Source organism: Xenopus laevis, chromosome 8L (assembly GCF_017654675.1).
Source record: "Xenopus laevis strain J_2021 chromosome 8L, Xenopus_laevis_v10.1, whole genome shotgun sequence".
Taxonomy (NCBI): domain Eukaryota; kingdom Metazoa; phylum Chordata; class Amphibia; order Anura; family Pipidae; genus Xenopus; species Xenopus laevis.
The window spans coordinates 111893440-111912698 of NC_054385.1; the positions used below are offsets into that span (position 1 = coordinate 111893440).

General features: G+C 41.2%; 1 protein-coding gene and 1 pseudogene across 3 annotated transcripts; both read right to left on the reverse strand.

The window, feature by feature from the left end:
• Positions 1–1897: 1897 nt before the first annotated feature.
• On the reverse strand, positions 1898–2065 carry LOC121397435 (annotated as a pseudogene).
• Positions 1903–15356, reverse strand: znf883l.L (zinc finger protein 883-like L homeolog). 3 transcript variants are annotated; one of them, XM_041573414.1, is made up of 8 exons: positions 15287–15356; positions 12151–12277; positions 10516–10878; positions 8745–9998; positions 6903–7029; positions 5303–5581; positions 2385–5209; positions 1903–2300 (listed from the first exon to the last, which is right to left on the reverse strand). In XM_041573414.1, the coding sequence occupies exons 2-5, from the start codon at positions 12182–12184 to the stop codon at positions 6953–6955; spliced, it is 1728 nt and encodes a 575-aa protein (XP_041429348.1). In that variant the 5' UTR covers positions 12185–12277; positions 15287–15356; the 3' UTR covers positions 1903–2300; positions 2385–5209; positions 5303–5581; positions 6903–6952. The 3 variants fall into 3 exon arrangements, with proteins under 3 accessions (XP_041429348.1, XP_018086771.2, XP_018086772.2); XM_018231282.2 differs by having other exon boundaries at positions 5303–7029; XM_018231283.2 differs by lacking the exon at positions 15287–15356 and adding an exon at positions 12412–12471 and having other exon boundaries at positions 5303–7029.
• Between the last annotated feature and the right edge of the window lie 3903 nt (positions 15357–19259).

The window sequence follows — 19259 nt, forward strand, 5'->3', positions numbered from 1 at the left end:
CCTCTGTTGGTTGGAAGCAAGCTTTACATAGACTGCAGTTTCCCTCGCTCCCTCTGTTGGTTGGAAGCAAGCTTTACATAGACTGCAGTTTCCCTAGCCCCCTCTGTTGGTTGGAAGCAAGCTTTACATAGACTGCGGTTTCCCTAGCCCCCTCTGTTGGTTTGTAAGCAAGATAGTATGGCGAATGTGGTCTCGCCCAGCCCCCTCTGTTGGTTGTAAGCAAGCTTTATATTGACTGCAGTCTCGCCCTGCCCCCTCTGTTGGTTGTAAGCAAGCTTTATATTGACTGCAGTCTCGCCCTGCCCCCTCTGTTGGTTGTAAGCAAGCTTCACATTGACTGCAGTCTTGCCCAGCATCCTCTATTGGTTGTAAGCAAGATTTACAGCAACTGTGGAATCGCTTAGCTCCCTGTGTTGGTTATAAGCAAGATTTACAGCAATTGCAGTCTTGCCTAGCACCCTTTGTTGGTGAGATAGCTGTATCACCACTTCTATGTTACAATGACATTATTCTACACACCAGAGCCCCATGTTGGTTAGTACGGAAGAGTCCTTGGATAAGCTACAATCTTTCTTTAGAGCTGCCCTGCTAATTAATTTAATTATCCTTTCCACCACTAGCTGATCTTACTTCTTTACAACCTTATCTTCAGCCTGGAACAATAGGCAAGTAATGGGATTTAGCTGAGCTGATAGCACCTACATGTTTCTACACTTAGCTCAGTAAAGAATCCGGAACTAGGGCGCAGACACATGCAGTGATTTCAGAGCAAGAATGTAAACGGTTGTTTTACTTTGCCGAGATCAGCTGCGTATCCGCACCCGGAACCATTGTGTAAAGGGGGCTATTTGATCCACACGTTTGGCGAGGTCGCCAAACGAGCTGATCTTAACCCAATATGCCCACTAACGGCCGGCGATATCGTGTGAATCCGAATGTTCAGCCCTGAGGCGAACAATCCTCAGACGGGTCGCAGGACCGCATCAACTAGCAGATGCGGTCCTGGATCGTAGAAAAAAATCAAGCTTGATCGATCGATATCTGCTCGATTTTTGGCCTGATATCGATTGGGAGGACTTGTCCAGAGCCCCCACACATGGGCAGATAGCTTTATTTTGCCTGTGTATGGCCACCTTAACTCTGGTGCAGACAGGACTAATGCACGCATAGAACAGGCCAGATGCAGCCCCTGTGTGGAACTAGCCTAAAGCTGATGCCACAAGGGGCTGATACTTGGCCTCTGGAAAACCAAAAATCAGCTTTCTCCTTGCTTGCACTCGGAACCATTGCAGGGAGATAAGAATTGAATAATGGGGCAGTAGCTACCTGAACGGAAGTGCATTGTGCTGTGCTGGCTGTTTCTGCAAACACAGGAGTATATACAATGAAATGAAATGGCTGCTCCCACTCTATTTTTTAAATAAAAAATTAAAATTTTAAATGGTAGAAATCATAATTTGCAATTAGAGTAATATAGATAGTACATCAGTAAAGCAGCATAACAATAATTATATTGCTTTTAAACAGCACACCCTGCTGACTCCATTGTCTAGCAGCAGTTCTGTTACAGTGGCAGCATTCTCACGCAGAGCCACCTGTTGGTTGGTCAGAGAGCAGCATAAAGGCAGTTGCTTTTTCAATAGCAGCACATAATGGCAGACCCAAACACCTTCTTGTTGTTTGCAGCGGCAGGAGAAACTCTTTTTATCACCCCTTTGCTGGAATGCAGCTGTTTACTGCCAATAAAAAAAAAAAAAAAACTTTCTTGCCCTGTTCTCCTCGGTTGTTGCTGGAGTGACTCTGGGGGAAAAAAAGCTAGACCACTGAACACCATCATTCTCCACGATTTTTTACTTGTCCTTAGCAAACACTGAATCTAATCTTGAGACAGTTGAGGGAAGGGTGCACCGATCCTGGAGGTACTGCTATACCAGGCCAATGCGTGGAGTCAGAACTCCCCCTTCGAAAAATTAATTCATTAATAATCACAAGACTTAAAGTGAATTCATTGTTAAATGTGTTTAACATTGAGATATAGATAAACAGAAGCCAAAAGGCAAGTGATAACCTGACTCTCACATTCAGAAACAACCCCCTACAGGGCCTGGCCCCTCAACATAAGGAGAACAGCTTGTCCATACCTAGAACAGCACAGATACAAACAGCAAAACTCCTTCACCTTATCCTGTCTTTATGTGGTCACTTATGGGCTTTGTCTTTGCTTAGTCCTTTGATTTGCTGAGCCAGAAACTTGTCTCTCTTCTCTCTCTCCCGGCAGCCTGTATTTGAATAGGTTGGCTCTGCAATGAGACAGACCGGTAAGGTCCGAAACAACAGCGTCTCACCTGCAGCCAACATTTAATCCCATCCCCCACTGCTGTTACCTGAAGTCTACGGAGAAGTCTTCTTCTCTTCTTATAAGATCAACAATTCCCCACAAAGCTGAACTGATTTTGAGGGGCTGTGAAAAAGAGGTGCACTAGTCCTGGGGGTACTGCAAAACCAGATAGGGGACATAGATATTAAACCACTAATAACAGATACTACACACTCCAGTCTTTCACAGAGAGCCACCTGCTGTTAGAAAGCAAGCATCACATGTATATGTTTTCACCCCAAACCTTAACATAATTCACTATTCGTGCTGGGATTTTGGGTGTATCTAAAACAGCAAGATTTTTAATCTCAACCCTAAGAGAGGCAAGCCCCACAGTTTCAGAAGCAATGCATTTTGCATATCCACTTCCCATTGATTTTCTGTAGATCTGAGCAAATAATATGAAACATCTAATCAATTTGAGTTTGAAGTATTGCAAATCTTGAAAACCATGGAATTCCGTAGTGCAAAAATTACAAAGTGAGGCCCCAATAGCCAATAAAATGTGTGATCATCCAGCCATGAATATTAATAAATTGAGCCCTACAGAATGCATGTGTGGAAGGGGACTTTAGGTTGACACAGGGCTGGATTTACATAGCGGGCACCCCAAGGCCCACTATCTTTTCATCATCAGGACCAGAGCAATGGGGATTGGCGTACAGGAAATTTTAAAAACTATTATACCTCCTGCACCTGCACATGGAACAATAGTTGACCCCCTTCTGGATAATTTCTTTTGTCAACTTTTGGTATTGTATTATCATTGAAACCAACCAACCCCAAACCAGCAACCCCTCTTTGGGTCCCGGACCCACCTGAGCAGCGGGTATTTGATATATCTGCACATCACAGGAGTATTTGAACGCACACTGACTGAACTAAAGACCTTGTGTACCTTAACCCTAATTGAAACTGAATAAAGCTGGCCACAGACGCAAAGATCCGATTGTACAAATCAACGTACGGTCGGACTTCTCCAACTCCCGACCTGCCATTCACCATTCAGATCAAATAAAGGACAAAAGAACAGATGAGCCGATGTTCTGCCCCTGACAGCAATCGTACGAAAGTTATGTCCGACAAAAGCTAGTGACAGTCTCCCTCTGATAATCGTACGATCGGCAATACACGCAGAGATATTACCCGCAGCCGACAGAAATCTTTTAACCTGTCCGATCGACCAAATGACCAATCTCCGCTGGATGAAACATGTTGGGACTCTCCCCACACGGTGCGAAAATCGTACGAATCCTCGATTCATACGATCAGATCTTTGCGTCTATGGCCAGCTTAACACGGTCACTACAAGTAGTTATTAAAATGCTCTAATATGCATTTCTGTCAGTTTGCATTTACGTCAATTGAAAGAACAATAGGTGGTTTCAGGTGTTTCTCTGACAGTTAAAATACAGTGTTAAGAAACTCCCCTATATGCCTTTTACTTCTTTTGTACAGAAAAGGGCCACATAAATACTTTGGGTAATGGTACTTTGATTTTCAAGAACGATATCCTTACACGATTTTACATATATTAAATACAGTGAGAGGCAGAGGGAATTGTAGTCCTAAATTCCTTACATCCAGTAATAAACAATACATTCGGACACCCCTGTCCCCTATACATAAGCAAGGTAACAGAAATATGGTTGATTCCTACAGGTGACAATTAGCAATGGCTGCAACACTTGGTGGCCACTATCAGAATTGCACCTAGCAAGAGAATAGAAGGAAATGTTGGACAACAGGGAGATAAGAATTGAGGTATTAGCTGCCTGAGTGGACTTGCTTTGTGCTGTACCCAACATTTCTGAAAACAAAGGATCACGAGCAGTGGGAAAACAAAAAGTTTTTTTTTTTGTTGAAAATAAATACATGGTAACAGAGCTATTATGCCATCAAAACTCTGGCAGTATCCCATTAAAGCAGAGCTATCTATAACATAGTTACTATTAACACGGTGCCTGCCAAACAACAATCCCTTGTAATATCTTACTGTGTCTTTCAAACAGATCCGTCTGCTGATACACGTATGTCTATAGTGCCTAGATGAACAACTACCTGTAGGTTATAAAGCATTTATAATATTTAACAGTAATAGCAGTAGCTTCAATAATACAATGCACCCTGTTTGTTCCAATGTATAGCAGCAGTATTGTTACAGTAGCAGCAGTCTCACACAAAGTCGCCTGTTGGTTGGTCGGAGAGCGGTATAAAGGCAGTTGCTTTCTCAAAAACAGCACATAATGGCAGGCCCAAACACCTTCTTATGTGGTTTAGTCTAATCGCTTGCTCTGCTCTTCTCCGTTGCCGTTGATGGGACTGTGGGACTCTAGACTACTAAAATTGTTTCCCCCCCCCCAATATTTTGGCTTGGCACTTGATCTGATCTTAGAACAGGTAAGGGAAGCACTGGTCCTGGATGTACTGCAATACCAGGTCAATGCGGGGAGTGGGAACTTCCCCTTAAAAAAATTACTATGTTTAACGACTGGAATGACTAGTCCATAGTACAATCAATAAATATATATTAGCTTGATGCTATATTAGATCTAGACGTACTGCTATGGTAGATCTAGGCATAATGCAGTAGCAGATCTAGGAACATCTGCTATCAACTAAAGTGTGCACACAAAATCAGTCCCCCCCCCCACCATATGGAGAGCGGCTCTTCCATACCCAGAACAGCACAGATACGCAGGGCAGAACTCCTTCAGGGTCTCTTCTACTTCTGTGGTCTCAGACATTGCTCACTCTGTAATCTTTTAATCTTCTATGGCAGAAGCCTGGCGCCTCTTTCTCCCGGCAGCCTGTATTTGCATAGGTTGGCACCTTAAGGAGACAGACAGGTAAGGTACAAAATGGAGGCATTTTACCTGCAGCAAACAAGCCGACACCAGCATGATTCTCCCCCATTGGCGCTACCTGCAGTGATGGTCAGGGCAGTCTTCTTCCACTGTTGATGTGCTGAGAGGACAGAGCAAGCTCTTCTTCCATCTCCCTGTTCCAAAAATCCTTTTAATATATGGTACCCAGATAGGGGACGTATCTTCAACCCATCACACAGGACCTCCCTCCTGTTACTTATACAGGAAACTATCAATTTTCACCCCAATCTCAACATAACGGACCTTCAAGCCGGGCTTCCATGTATTTAGGACAGAAAATATTTGTTGGTACCGGTCCGCCTGCCCTGGGCCATTCCTACAGTAGGGAAATGCAGAGTTTCTAAACCAAATGTATTAATAATGACAGCAATCGTTTACACAGAGCCACCTGTTGTTAGAAAGTATCATAACAGCAATAAGATTCCATAATGGGTTTTATATAAACGCACTGGTAGGCAGTGTAACAGTGGGGCTCATTTATAAACACTGGGCAAATTTGCACCTGGGTAGTAACCCATGGCAACCAATCAGATGATTGCTTTCAGTGTAGCTGGCTGAAAAAAGTTAGTCACTGATTAGTCACCGATTAGATGCTATGGGTTACTGCCCAGGAGCAAATTTGCCCAGTGTTTATAAATGAGCCCAACTGTCACTGTTGTAAACAGTGAAAGCAGCATCACCACGACCAGTGTCATACCATACTATCCAAGGAAATTGTGATGGGCTCTAGATATATGGAAAAAGCAGGGCCGACTGGCACTCAAACGGATCCACAGGGCTGATCAGAAGATAATTTTATTTATACAAAGTTAAAAATGTATATTTGCATCTACGCATTTTGTGTAGGGTGGATGTGAAACGCGTAGGACGGATGGAGATGCAAATATAAATTTTTAACTTTGTATAAATAAAATAATTTTTTAACTGATCTTCTGATCAGTCCTGTGGATCCGTTTGAGTGCCAGTCGGCCCTGCTTTTTCCACAAATCTGTTGTCGTACCTCTCCCTAAAGCTGGGGGGTCCGGGGCTGGTGCACTCGGACCACATTTATTATTTGGTGAGTCTTTTACAATTTATTCTGGAGCACCATCTTTCTTCCTACTTTTGAACTGTGATGGGCTCAGCCAATTTCCACAAATCTGTCAAGAACGGTTATTTGCATGGCAAATGTAGAATTTTTACTTCCCACTAATTTCCGTTTCGTTTTGTATTTGTTGTATTATAAATCCTGGAAACCATAGAATTCTGGCTTGCAGAAATCCGATTGTTGCTTTTACAAATACATTTTGTCCACAATAGCCAATAAAATATAAGAATTTTCGAGCACAAGCATTAATAAATAAGGCTCCCTAGAGTGCACGTGTCACAAAAGCATAACATGGTGGGACTATCAACCCTCTCTTGTGAATTTCTTTTGTCAATTTTCTTTAGGATAACTTTTATTGGTCTGGTATTTTCTCTACCATTTTCTATAACTATTGAGGTTGCATATTGGCCATTACAAAGGAGTTGCTCAAATACATACACCAGGGCTGTATTGCCTAGGGCAGCAGCTTTATTGGTGCCTATATAAAAATGTTTTGTTTTTTTTTTAAAGAAAAAACAAATCTCCCCAGATCCCTCCAGACCTTGCATACCTGGGTTATCCGTGCAGGCGTCTGACACAGTTGGCTAGAGGGGGGCGTCCTTAGGTCTGGTGCAGAGAGTAGCACCGGACTGAAATACCGCACTGACATACACCTCTGTATTCAGCAATAAAAACATCTGCAAGTAATCAGGTTATGAACATTTCATTGTGTGTGCATATATAAATATTAGTGTCTTTGGGTTTATACACAGAAATAATTCCAAGCTTATACTTTTCCAACAACAGTAAAAAACAAGGGGCATAATGTCCTAATACAAATGGTTTTTATCAGTTTGTGTATGGTCAGTGCATTAACGCTGCTATTATTTATTCACCAACATTCCATGTTTTCTACGTGGCACAAATGTCTTACCAAAAACAATTCCACTGTAAATACTGATACAGAGTTTCACTAGGTCACACATGACGCACACTCGGACTACAAATGAAACTGCCTAGGGCTGGCCGCTCATCTCACGGTTTGCAGCAGTGGCAAAAACTGGCTACCAATTTGTATGGCTTTGCTCTTCGGGCATGTACCCATGACAATTTCGCACACATGGATCAAAATGTGTTTGCATGTTAATGTATTGCACAGAGGATCTGTAACCGCAGGAATGACACCAATGCAGAACACAGATTTATTTTTTTAGATTTATTTAATTTCTGTGGGTTCAGCATTGATGTCCATTTCCAGGAGTCCTCAAGGGTACATGTTAGGAAACGGAGGAAAAGCTTTAATACCAGTGAAAGTGCACAGTGCTGTTGACTAGAGCAGTGCTGTAATGTTATGTTAAAAAAAACATGTTTTTTCCAAAACACATCAGTTATTAGTGCTGCTCCAGCAGAATTCTGCACTGAAATCCAATTCTCAAAAGAGCAAACAGATTTTTTTATATTCAATTTTGAAATCTGACATGGGGCTAGACATTTTGTCAGTTTCCCAGCTGCCCCCAGTCATGTGACTTGTGCCTGCACTTTAGGATGGAACTACTTTCTGGCAGGTAACACTGACTGGTCATCTGTATAAAAGTAAATGTTTTTTTTTGCTATGGGTTGCTGCAACTGGGCAAACCTTATACAAATGAAAATATAGAAGCAGTAGTGATTACTTATATGTACAGCACATTACACATCCATATGAAAAGCTGCTTAGTGATATCACTTGTGATGCATGACCCAGTTTGTGTATGAAAAAAAAAAAAATGAATATACTGTCTGTTATACTGGTAGTCACCTTCAATGGCAGAAGGCCTGCAGCCTCAAACCTTTATATGGTTATGGATTGCCTTGGTGGCTTCAACCATTCTTACATATTGTTATTCTCTATAACCTTATAAGTGACCTTATAATTGCCAGAAAAAGATTCATTCCCCATTATACTGCATGAGTAGTACAAACAGAGTCATGTCATATATAACAGTCTGTGGCCTATATATGGTCAAATAATCATATCCTTATAATCCACAAATGGTTAAACTTTCCCACTGCTGAACACCAAAAAAACTTAAAAAGTAACTTGCAAAAAATGAAACGAACTTTGGCTAAAATTGGATTTTTAGGCATGAATCCGTTTTCCCAACTACGCCTTTGTAAATTCCCACCTTGGAAGCGTTAACTGAAAATTTTCGATTCCCATTGGGGAAATTCGCGTAACCTATCAGGATGTAAAAGGGCAAATCAGCTATTGAGCATAACTGAAGGGAATTAAAGCTTATGTACCAATGTCTCCATGATTAAGTTAATGGTTACTATTTTCGCTCAACAGTAATACTAGAAGGCTATCAAGTATTTGTGCAATGGATAATTCCAAAACTTCCTTGGTGACAAAAGAGCATGTAAATAACTTAACTGGCTGTCCTCATAGGAGAAATGGCTTCACCCATTGTAGGGCTCGGTGTCCTTTCTATAGTGTGAGATCTTTGGTGTTTAACAAGATGCGAGGTTTGTGTGAAGGTTCTTCCACACTCATTGCAAGAATACGGTCTTTCTCCCGTGTGAGTTCGCTGGTGCAAGACAAGATGTGAGCTCCGTAAGAAGGTTTTGCCGCACTCGAGGCACACGTACGGCCGCTCCCCAGAGTGGGTTCTCTGGTGCAGAGTCAAATGAGAAGTGCGGCTGAAGCTTTTCCCGCATTCGCCGCATTCGTAAGGTTTCTCACCTGTGTGGATCTTCTTATGCAAAACCAGAGCTGAGCTTTGGGTAAACCCTTTCCCACACTCTACACACAGGTATGGCTTCTCTCCGGTGTGAGTCCTGTGATGGGCAGTGAGATTGGAGAGGCTGCTGAACCTTTTCCCACACTCAGTACATGCATAGGGCTTTTCTCCTGTGTGAGTCCTCTGATGCAGTACAAGGTGGGAATGCCGGGAGAAGCTTTTCGGGCATTCGTTGCATTCAAAGGGTTTCTCTCCAGTGTGTATTTTCTGGTGTATAATCAGTGTAGAGCTTTGTGTAAAGCTCTCCCCACACTCAGGGCACACATATGGCCGCTCCCCAGTGTGAGTTCTCTGGTGCGCTATAAGATGGGAAGTGCAAGTGAAACTCTTGTCACACTCAGTGCATGGAAACGGTTTTTCGCCTGTATGAGATCTCTGGTGTATAACAAAATGGGACCTGTAGGCATAGCTCTTCCCACAGTCTCCACAGACAAACAGCATTTTTCCATTGGGGCCTATCAGGTTGGTAATATACTGCGAGCCCCATGCTAAATTTTCTTCACATGGAGTTGACAAATACAACTTGGCTTTGCAGGAGTGAACAACAAGCTCTGCTTTGTCACTGAATTTGTCTCCACATATAGTACATACATAATCCCCATATTCTTCAGGGTTTGTCGGTTGAAATCTATGCTTCTGATTGTGCTCCAGATCACCCCAGCTCAAGCTTCCCCCACCTTCATCCTGGGCGGGGGTATCCTCTGCATGTTGCACAGTGTTACACCGTACATAATCCGGCTGGTTAAAGTGATCTGGTAACATCCAGTTCTCTGGAGAGTCGTCCTGCTGGCACGAGTCCCACTCATATTCATCCTTTATTACACACTCTCTCACTGTCCAGTCTGTGGACTGCCCAGGTGTGTAAGAGTCTTCCTGCTTACAACTGCCTGGAAAAAAGGAATGGTTCCATTAAACAGTAAAGATCAAATTTAGTTCATTTTGAGATTGGCATATTATTTCCTAAAACTTTTAGGTCAATGGCACATTTATTTTTGATCGCCGGGGCACTTTGAAAAGACGCAAACATTCTGCTTTTCAGAATTCACCAATTGTTTTTTAGATTGGCTTATTAAAAAAAAAATGTAGTCATGCTAATATGTTGTAGAAATATATAGATATATAGATATATATATATATATATATATAGATATATATATATAGATATATAGATATATATATATATATATATATAATTATTTGTATATGTATATGTTTGGAGATATGTATCCCATTTGGAATTGCCTATGCTGGGTAAGCATGAAACGCGTTAGGCTCCATGTGGGGTTATGCTTATTTTAATATGATATAAAAAAAATACTTTTTTAATCAGCATGAATAGAGAGACATTTTTTGGGTTTAATAATGCTATAAAAAAAAAGCCACCATAATAAAATTGATAGTTACCAGTAGAGAAGGGAGGGGGCGGTGTCTTCTCTCTCTTCTCCTGGGAAGTCTCCATACAAAGCTCTGTCCTACAATTTTCCTGTAGATAGCTTCTAGTTGGCTCTACTTCCTGGGCTGCTTGTACATTTCCAACACCGGGTTTCTTTGCTAGATGCATCTGATTTCCGTGTATTTCCTCCCTGTGCAAGTCTTCTGCACACATGTCTTTTGAGCTCTCTACAAATGGACCCACCACTGGTGATTCTATTTTGTGCCCATGACTATCAGGCAACTGCTTTGTTTTAGTGTCCTGAAGATCACTCTTACACAGGGCTGGTCTTTGCTCAGTCTTTAATGCTGTATCTGGCTTGACCCCAACAAAACCTGGGCAGGAGACACAGATAAGATGTAACCCAACAGTGGATATCCTGAATGTTTTGAAACATTCATCATCTGTAGGATCATTAGCCAAGCTGTAGATTGTTAGCTCCTCCTGTATTTTTAAGTATTTGTATGTAAAGTGTATGTTTCACGTATACCCCATCAGTTGTACAGCCTTGCATAACATGTGGGCTTATTTAAAATGCTTTTTAAAAACACTTGCTCAATAAAAGGACCTTCACACAAAGTGATTCAGACAAACTTGATAGAACAGGACAACCTTTTTCCATGTGTGGCCACATTAAGGGAAGATGGTTGTCTGGACCATGTACAGGTATGGGATCTGTTATCCAGAATGCTCTGGACCTGGGGTTTTCTGGATAATGGATCTTTCTGGAATTTGGATCTTCATACCTTAAGTCTACTAGAAAATCATGTAATCATTAAATAAACCCAAATAGGCTAGTTTTGCTTCCAATAAGGATTAATTATATGTTAGCTTGGATCAAGTGCAAGTTACTGTTTTATAATTAGAGAGAAAACGGAAATGATATTAAAAATTTGGATTATTTGGGTAAAATGAAGTCTATGGGAGACGGCCTTTTGTAATTCGGAGCTTTCTGGATAATGGGTTTCCGGATAACGGATCCCATACTTGTAATTAATCTCATTTCCCTTTTGAAAAATGATTTACACTGTATATTTGTAACATGTTTCTTTTCAGAGCTGGCATTAGGATCTGAATCCATTTAGGAACATTGTCCAAGCCCTATGTCACAACAACAAGTTAGTGATGGTGTTTACATAATAACTTAGCATGGAGGGATAGAACCCATGTTATCTATGTGTTAAACAGTAAGAGCTGTGTGTTGCCTAGTAAACTGGTTGGCTTTTACACTCATATAAAGGCAATTGAGAAATGTTAACTATATTTCTGGAGTTCTGTACTAGGGATGCACTGAATCCAGGATTCGGTTCGGGATTCGGCCTTTTTCAGCAGGATTCAGCCAAATCCTTCTGCCTGGCCGAACCGAATCCGAATCATAATTTGCATATGCAAATTAGGGACGGGAGTGAAATCGCATGATTTTTTGTCACAAAACAAGGAAGTAAAAAATGTTTTCCCCTTCCCATCCCTAATTTGCATATGCAAATTGGGATTCGGTTCGGTATTCAGCCGAATCTTTCGCGAAGGATTCGTGGGTTCGGCCGAATCCAAAATAGTGGATTCGGTGCATCCCTATTCTGTACATTCTACTACAATAAAAAATGTACCTAGAGAGTGGAGTGGCTTGAAACTGTCCATCATAACATCTTTATGCAGCTTTCTCAGTTAGTCCTCTGGAGTTCCCTACTCCTTCTTGGAGAAAAGAACAGAGATGTTCTGGAAATGAACTGGGTGCTGGAAGAAACGACAGGAACAGTTACTACAGAGCTCCCAAAGGAGTTAATTAGTCACAAGGCACCGCATTTGGTACGCACCCACCACTTAGGGTAAGGGCACATGGGGAGATTTAGTTTTTCAACCTTACTTACTATGTAGTTGCCTGTCGACTAATCGTCTCTTCTTCTGGGTGACAATCTCCTCGAACTGCCTTCCCCTACCTTCCCGTCAGCTATAATGAAAAATCGCCAGTGGGATGGTACTCGCGGTGCTTTGTTTTCCGAAGTTGCCTCACGAGGAAACTGGACTGCCCCAGCCCTAGACTGGCAATCTGTTGATTATTCCCCCGTGGGCTGCCTTCTCTCTTAAAGGAACAGTAACACCAAAAAACATTAAAGTGTTTTAAAGTAATGAAAATATAATGTACAGTTGCTATGCACTGGTACAGTTGCTCTGCACTGAAATTCTACTATAGTTTATACAATAAATCTGCCGAGTAGCCATGGGGTCAGCCATTTAAAACTGAAAAAGGAGAAAAGGCACAGGATACACAGCAGATAACAGGTAAGCTCTGTAGTATACAATAGGATTCTTCAGAACTTATCTGTTATATACTGTCTTTCTTGTGTTTGAATGACTGCCCCAATGGCTACACATAAGCTTGTTCATATAATGGATATTTATTTTTCTAAAGCTAATACACACAGTGCAGGGCAATAGTACATCATATTAAAATTAATTTGAAACATTACTGTCACTGTTCCTTTAAACAAGAGCTTTATCAAAGGCAAAATGCCCCTAGGATTACTCCTGGCTCAAAACTTTACGGTATCCAATATAAACTGCTGTCATATAAGTTTCCACGGCTATAACTAGGTTATACCCAAGTATTGCACTGGCATATACATCAACTATTCGCCTATTATAAGTTACACTATATCTTATACATACAAAGTGTATCACTGGTGTATTGCAAAATATGTTATAGATACATTTGTAGCTTTTATTAACACAGTTACAATCCAACATGTTTAAAGACCAATGAGGAATTCTACTGTTGCAGATTCATTTTACAAGTAACTTTGTTATCACAAAAATAAACTTTGCTTTGCTTTGCTTTCATTAAAAGGGTTGTTCAACTTTAGTATGATGTAGAGCAGGGGTGTCCAAACTTTTGGCTCGCCGGGCCACATTGGAAAAAGAAAATGTATCAGGGGGCCACACATGAAATACACAAACAAGTTTGATTTGTAAAAGTAAAGGAAATACACAGAAAAGAACTACAATGCCAGTTGGATAACCAGATGGAGCTATACACTAGAATATGGGAAATCTGGATAATAAATAGACATATTATTATATTATTATTACTAACTGGGCGATGGGCAGAGTCCCCCCTCCTCCTATTTCCTCGGGAACCAAGAGCTTCAAGATGGGCCGCATTCATATGCATCCTGGGCCGCATGTGGCCCTCGGGCCGCAGTTTGGACACCTCTGATGTAGAGAGTGATATTTTGAGACAATTGGCATTTGGTTTTCATGTGTTTTTGTTTTAGTTATTTAGCTGCTCTCCAGTTTGCAATGTCAGCAATCTGATTGCTAGAGTCAAAATGACCATAGCAACCAGATTGCTGAAATTGCATTGAAATCCTCAATGGCACAGTTACCTTGCATGATAAATTTATAATAATATTGTAGTTGGGCTGCTCAAAATACATTGTGCGTTCCTTCTAGCTGACCCAGAGGTAAGCAAAAAACAACACTGTACTTGTCCTTGGATCCCCTTGTAATATGAGTAGCAATACCAGTAGCCCAGTATTTTCTCACTTGTGAAAAGGCATCACACCATTCATTGACACTGTCAACTGAGTCTGCCTATCCAGACACTTCTGGGACAGAATAAAACAACTTCACACTTTTCATCATAAAAAAAAAAAAAATTATGCACTTTAAGCCTCATGTAATCTCATGGGAATCCCCAAATCTGTAGAAATCTAACTGTAAATAGGAACCACAGAATGACCTTTATGTCCTCCTTTTATCTCCCTAATATGGATAAGGGATTACCTGATTTATAAGTACGACCGCAGCCAATGTGGTCATAGGGGTTGGTAATTTAGTATGGAAAAGGCTAGTTTTGTATATTACTGGCAGTCCTTATTCACTGGGGGGGGAGAGATCATCTGTAGCTTGTATTATTCGTACAAGATTCATAATAAATTAAGGAAGCAGTATGTCAATTACTAAAACCCCAAGCCTCTATTCTTAATTGGGGGGGGTTCTCTAAGCAACTTTCCATATTGTCAGTTTCCCAGCTGCCCCCATTCATGTGTGCTCTGATAAACTTCAGTCACTCTTTACTGCTGCACTGCAAGTTGATAGTGATATCACTCCCTCCCCCCAGTAGCCTAACAACAGACCAATGGGAAGGTAACAAGATTGCAGCTCCCTAACACAAGATAACAGTGTCCTGGTAGATCTAAGAACAGCACTCAATAGTAAAATCCAGGTCCCACTGAGACACATTGAGTTACATTGAGTAGGAGAAACAACAGCCTGCCAGAAAGCAGTTCCATCCTAAAGTGCTGGCTCTTTGTGAAAGCACCAGGTAAAATGATCTAAGATGGCTGCCTACACACCAATATTACAATTAAAAATACTTGTTGGTTCAGGAATGAAATTTTATATAGTAGAGTGAATTATCTGTAGTGTAAACAGAGTCATTTAGAAATACAAAAAAATACATCATAAACAGAATGCCTTTAAGGAGCATGAAGGTTAAACAAACGCTGCTTTCACTGTCCATGACACCTACGAATAACTGTAATCACTGTATACTGGAAAGTTGCTTAGAATGACATTTCCTTCCAGTTTGCAATAGAAAAGGCTTTTAGGCTGAGTTCCCCTTTAAATCGTTCTCTTGGTAGAAGTGTTGCCGCACGATTGTGTATGTTACCAGGCCAGACATTAGGCGGATGAACATACAGAGGGGCAGCACAGATTTAATGGCAATAACGGAGCACTTACCTCTCAATACTCAGCTCCCTGCACTTGGAGACGCTGACCCTTTAGAGCGCTAGCTGAATTCGGCGCACTGATTGGCTGCCGAATTCCACGTGACGCGTAAGAGTTGCCAAGGCACCCTGTGAATTGTAGTCCTTCACCCCACTAGTAACAGCGTAATGCTTTTGCTTCGGAACTACAATTCCCACAAAGCACCCCGAGCAAATCCTCCATAAACAAAGGTTTAGGCTCATGATTGGCCGAGAGGAATATTTTCCAAAATGTTACTGTAGTGTCTGGAAGACAACGTGACTGCGCCCTCTTACTGCAGCTTTACATTCAGGTCTCATCACCTTTAGAAGGGCCAAGCCATCCACAAATTCTGGAAGGCTCTGTAGTGAGGGAAACCAAAAGCAGTTTAAATTGGATAGGCACAATTCCACATGCAAGAGTAAAGTGATATGAGTGGAAAGGGTAGGAGTGAAAACTAGCAGTAAATGGCCTTATATGGATTAAATGAGCACAAAGACTGCCTAAGGTTTAATAGAAAATACGTTTGGTCAGGTCAGGGCAGACCAGCGAAATGAATAAATGGATCGAGGAGAGAAGATGGGAACTAAGGGGCAAATTCACTAACCTCTGAAAATTCGCCTGCGACGGCTTCGCTCACAGCGCAACACTTCTCCAGGCGTAGATTCGCCAGGACAATGCTAATTCACTAAAATCCAAAATTGCGTCCAGGGTGCCAAACGCTGGCGAAGTTGCGCTAGCGTTACTGCGCCAAGCAAATCGAAGTTGCTCTAGCGTCGGCTAATTTGCATTTGGTGGGAAGTTACAGTTGAATGGACGTATATGTTGCAGCAAATACATTACACTATACAAGCTTAGGAAACCGTAATAAAATAAAATAGAGTTGTTATATTGCCCTTCACATGAGCCCAGTGTATAGTTTATGTGCCATGTGTTAGGAAATAATGGGGGAAGCCGGTTACCCCAAAAAAATTTACACTCTTTTTCAGCCTATCACACTGAAAAAGGAAAAGACGCCAGCGTTTTTTTGGGACTTAAAAAAATGTTCAATTATTTTTTTAGGAAGTCCTATCTACTCTATTGTACTTCACCTGGTCTTAGGTGGCGAAGGCAAATCTGGAGTAAGTGTTAATGCTCAGTAAAATCTGCATTTTAGTGAATTTGCGTAGTTACGTCCATTCGCCAGATTGCAAATTCGCCAGGCATTAGGGAGCGAAGTACCGCTAGAGTCTATCTCCTTCGCTAGTGAAGTTACGCCAGCGACCGTAAATCGGTACCGAAATGACGTCACACTGGCAAATTTTCACCCGCATTAGTCACTTCGCCCTTTAGTAAATTTGCCCCTATGTAACAGACAAAGGATAAAAAGGAAAACACACCTATGGTCTAGTAGTTGCACAGAAAACTGACACTTTATTTGAGTAAAGAACCTGGGTGACACTTGATTGACACCCTATTTACTGTTTCTCTGCTGCAGTACATTTTTTGATTTGGTATACCGCTTTTCAAATGATGTATATTGTTACAATGTGTAGAAAAATGATGTTTTGTATCTTGGTAAAGGGATACGGCACATTTTTATTTAAGAGCGCTAAGTTGTATCCCTTATGTAACACATCCAAAGACGTAGGTACATCATTTTTTTAAACCTTATTCCTATTAGAATTTAGAAATTACAATTTTTCTTGCTTAAAAGTGAAATGGGCTTACCTAAGTTGAAGACTAGTTGTCTTATGCAACAAAGCTTGTTGTAATGCCCATGTTTGGTTCCCTGACCACGGCTTTCACATGGGAAAAGACTCATCTCACATTCTACATGTACATGAACCCACACCTAGGGTTGCCATCTTTTCCTAAAAAAAATACTGCCCTTATTATATATTTATCTATAGCTTGCATAACATAACACACTGAAACGAGTGCTTCATACAAAATAATGTACCCCTGTTACCATGACCTGAAGTATACATTTTGCCTGCAACCATGCACCTTTATATTACCACAAAAGTCCTTGGTAACGTTTGATATCATTATATTATACAGCTATAACTAGCTGTTAGATGGGACTTGTATCAACATACACTCAGCTAAGTTCACTTAAGGTGGCCATACACGGGCCGATAAAAGCTGCCGACAGACCGTGTCGGCAGCTTATTGGCCCGTGTATGGGGGCCCCCGACGGGCTTCCCCGATCGAGATCTGGCCGAAAGTCGGCCAGATCTCGATCGGATGGGGTTAAAAATCCCGTCGGATCGCGGCCGCATCTGTTCGTTGATGCGGTCCCGCGATCCGACCGCCCGTTTGGCGAACGCTAGGATCCGATCGTTGGGCCCTAGGGCCCACGATCGGATCAGCCCGATATTGCCCACCTCAAGGTGGGCATATCGGAGGGAGATCCGCTCGTTTGGCGACATCGCCAAACGAGCGGATCTATCCGTGTATGGCCACCTTTAGTTGCACTCAGCGCTGATCAGTTCTCCCTGCATTCCACTCCAAACTGAATGCTGCTACTCCTTTTGACGCAAGGTGCTGCGTGAACTCTTCAGCTACTATCACCTCCTCACCAGGTGGTAGCTCTAGGTTTTCCTTAGCACCCTGCCTTAATAAAATCAGGAGCAGATGATGTCACTTGCACTCGGAAACACCAGAAATGACACCAGGCAAAAAAACATGGTCAATTTTTTCCAAAACTGCACTCTGCTCACTGTGTCAGGATAAGTGAATGCACCCCTATGATGTTTATCTGCTATAGTGTAAAGGGACTGTTCAGCTTTTAAATAATTTATAGCATGACAAAGACAATGATATTTTAAGGCAATTTGCATTTGGTTTTAATTTTTTATGGCTTTACAATTATTTAGCTTTTATTCAGCAACTCTCCTGTTTGGAGTTCCAGCAGCTATCTGGTTGCTACGGTCTTTTTTACCTTAGGGACTAGACAGTGGTTTCAATGAGCAACTAGAATATAAATAGGAGAGGGACTGAATAGAAAGATAACGAATAAGAAAGTAACAATATCAATAAAATTGTAGTATTACAAAGCAATAGTTATTTGGTTTGGTTACAAGGGTCGGTGACCCCCATTTGAAAGTTGGAAAGATGAGGAATGCAAATAATGAAAAAAAAACCTATAAAAAATAAACAATGAAGACCAAATGCAAAGTTGCTAGGAATAAGACATTATACAACATACTAAAAGTTAACTTATATTTTTTTCATATGTGGCAGTCAGAAGGGAAATAATTGATTAGCCAAAAATGCTGGCATGGAAGATAATCCCTGTCAGAGTGCAGCTTTACACCCATATATACCCATTTTTATATGTAAATTAAATTTCATGTTTAATGAATAATCAGTAAAAACTTATTGGTATAAGTATTTCTTCATACAGAACCTTAGTTATCTGCATGGGCAGCCCTTTGGGGTATTTTCATATGTGTAGTTGCAGAGGGTATCATATAATGCATCGTCTATAACACTTGGGGGCAGATTTACATAGAGTTGAATATTGAGGGTTAATTAACCCTCGATATTCGACTGCTGAATGTAAATCCTTTGACTTTGAATATCGAAGTCGAAGGATTTAGCGCTATTCCTACGATCAAACGATCGAAGTATTTTAATCCATCGATCCAAGGATTTTCCTTCGATCAGAAAATTATTTGGAAGCCGATGGGGACTTTCCCCATAGGCTAACATTGGCCTCGGTAGGTTTTAGGTGGCGAACTAGGGGGTCGAAGTATTTTTAAAGAGACAGTACTATCGAATGGTCGAATATTCGAACGATTTTTAGTTTGAATCGTTCGATTCAAAGTCGAAGTCGTAGTCGAAGTAGCCAATTCGATGGTCGAAGTAGCAATATTCGACCATTCGAAATTCGAAGTATTTTTTCTTCTATTCCTTCACTCGAGCTAAGTAAATGGGCCCCCTGAAGTACACAATTGACAATATAACATTTTTAATAATA

What these genes read in the sequence shown, in the direction of transcription:
- znf883l.L (XM_041573414.1), bottom strand. Translation starts at nt 12,184, where the DNA reads ATGATGGACAGTTTCAAGCCACTCCACTCTCTAG. An exon ending in CAAGCCACTCCACTCTCTAG is followed by an intron (nt 10,879 to 12,150) that starts GTACATTTTTTA and finishes TCTCCTGCCCAG; the next exon opens with GTTTTGTTGGGGTCAAGCCA. An exon ending in GCCCCCTCCCTTCTCTACTG is followed by an intron (nt 9,999 to 10,515) that starts GTAACTATCAAT and finishes CCTTTTTTCCAG; the next exon opens with GCAGTTGTAAGCAGGAAGAC.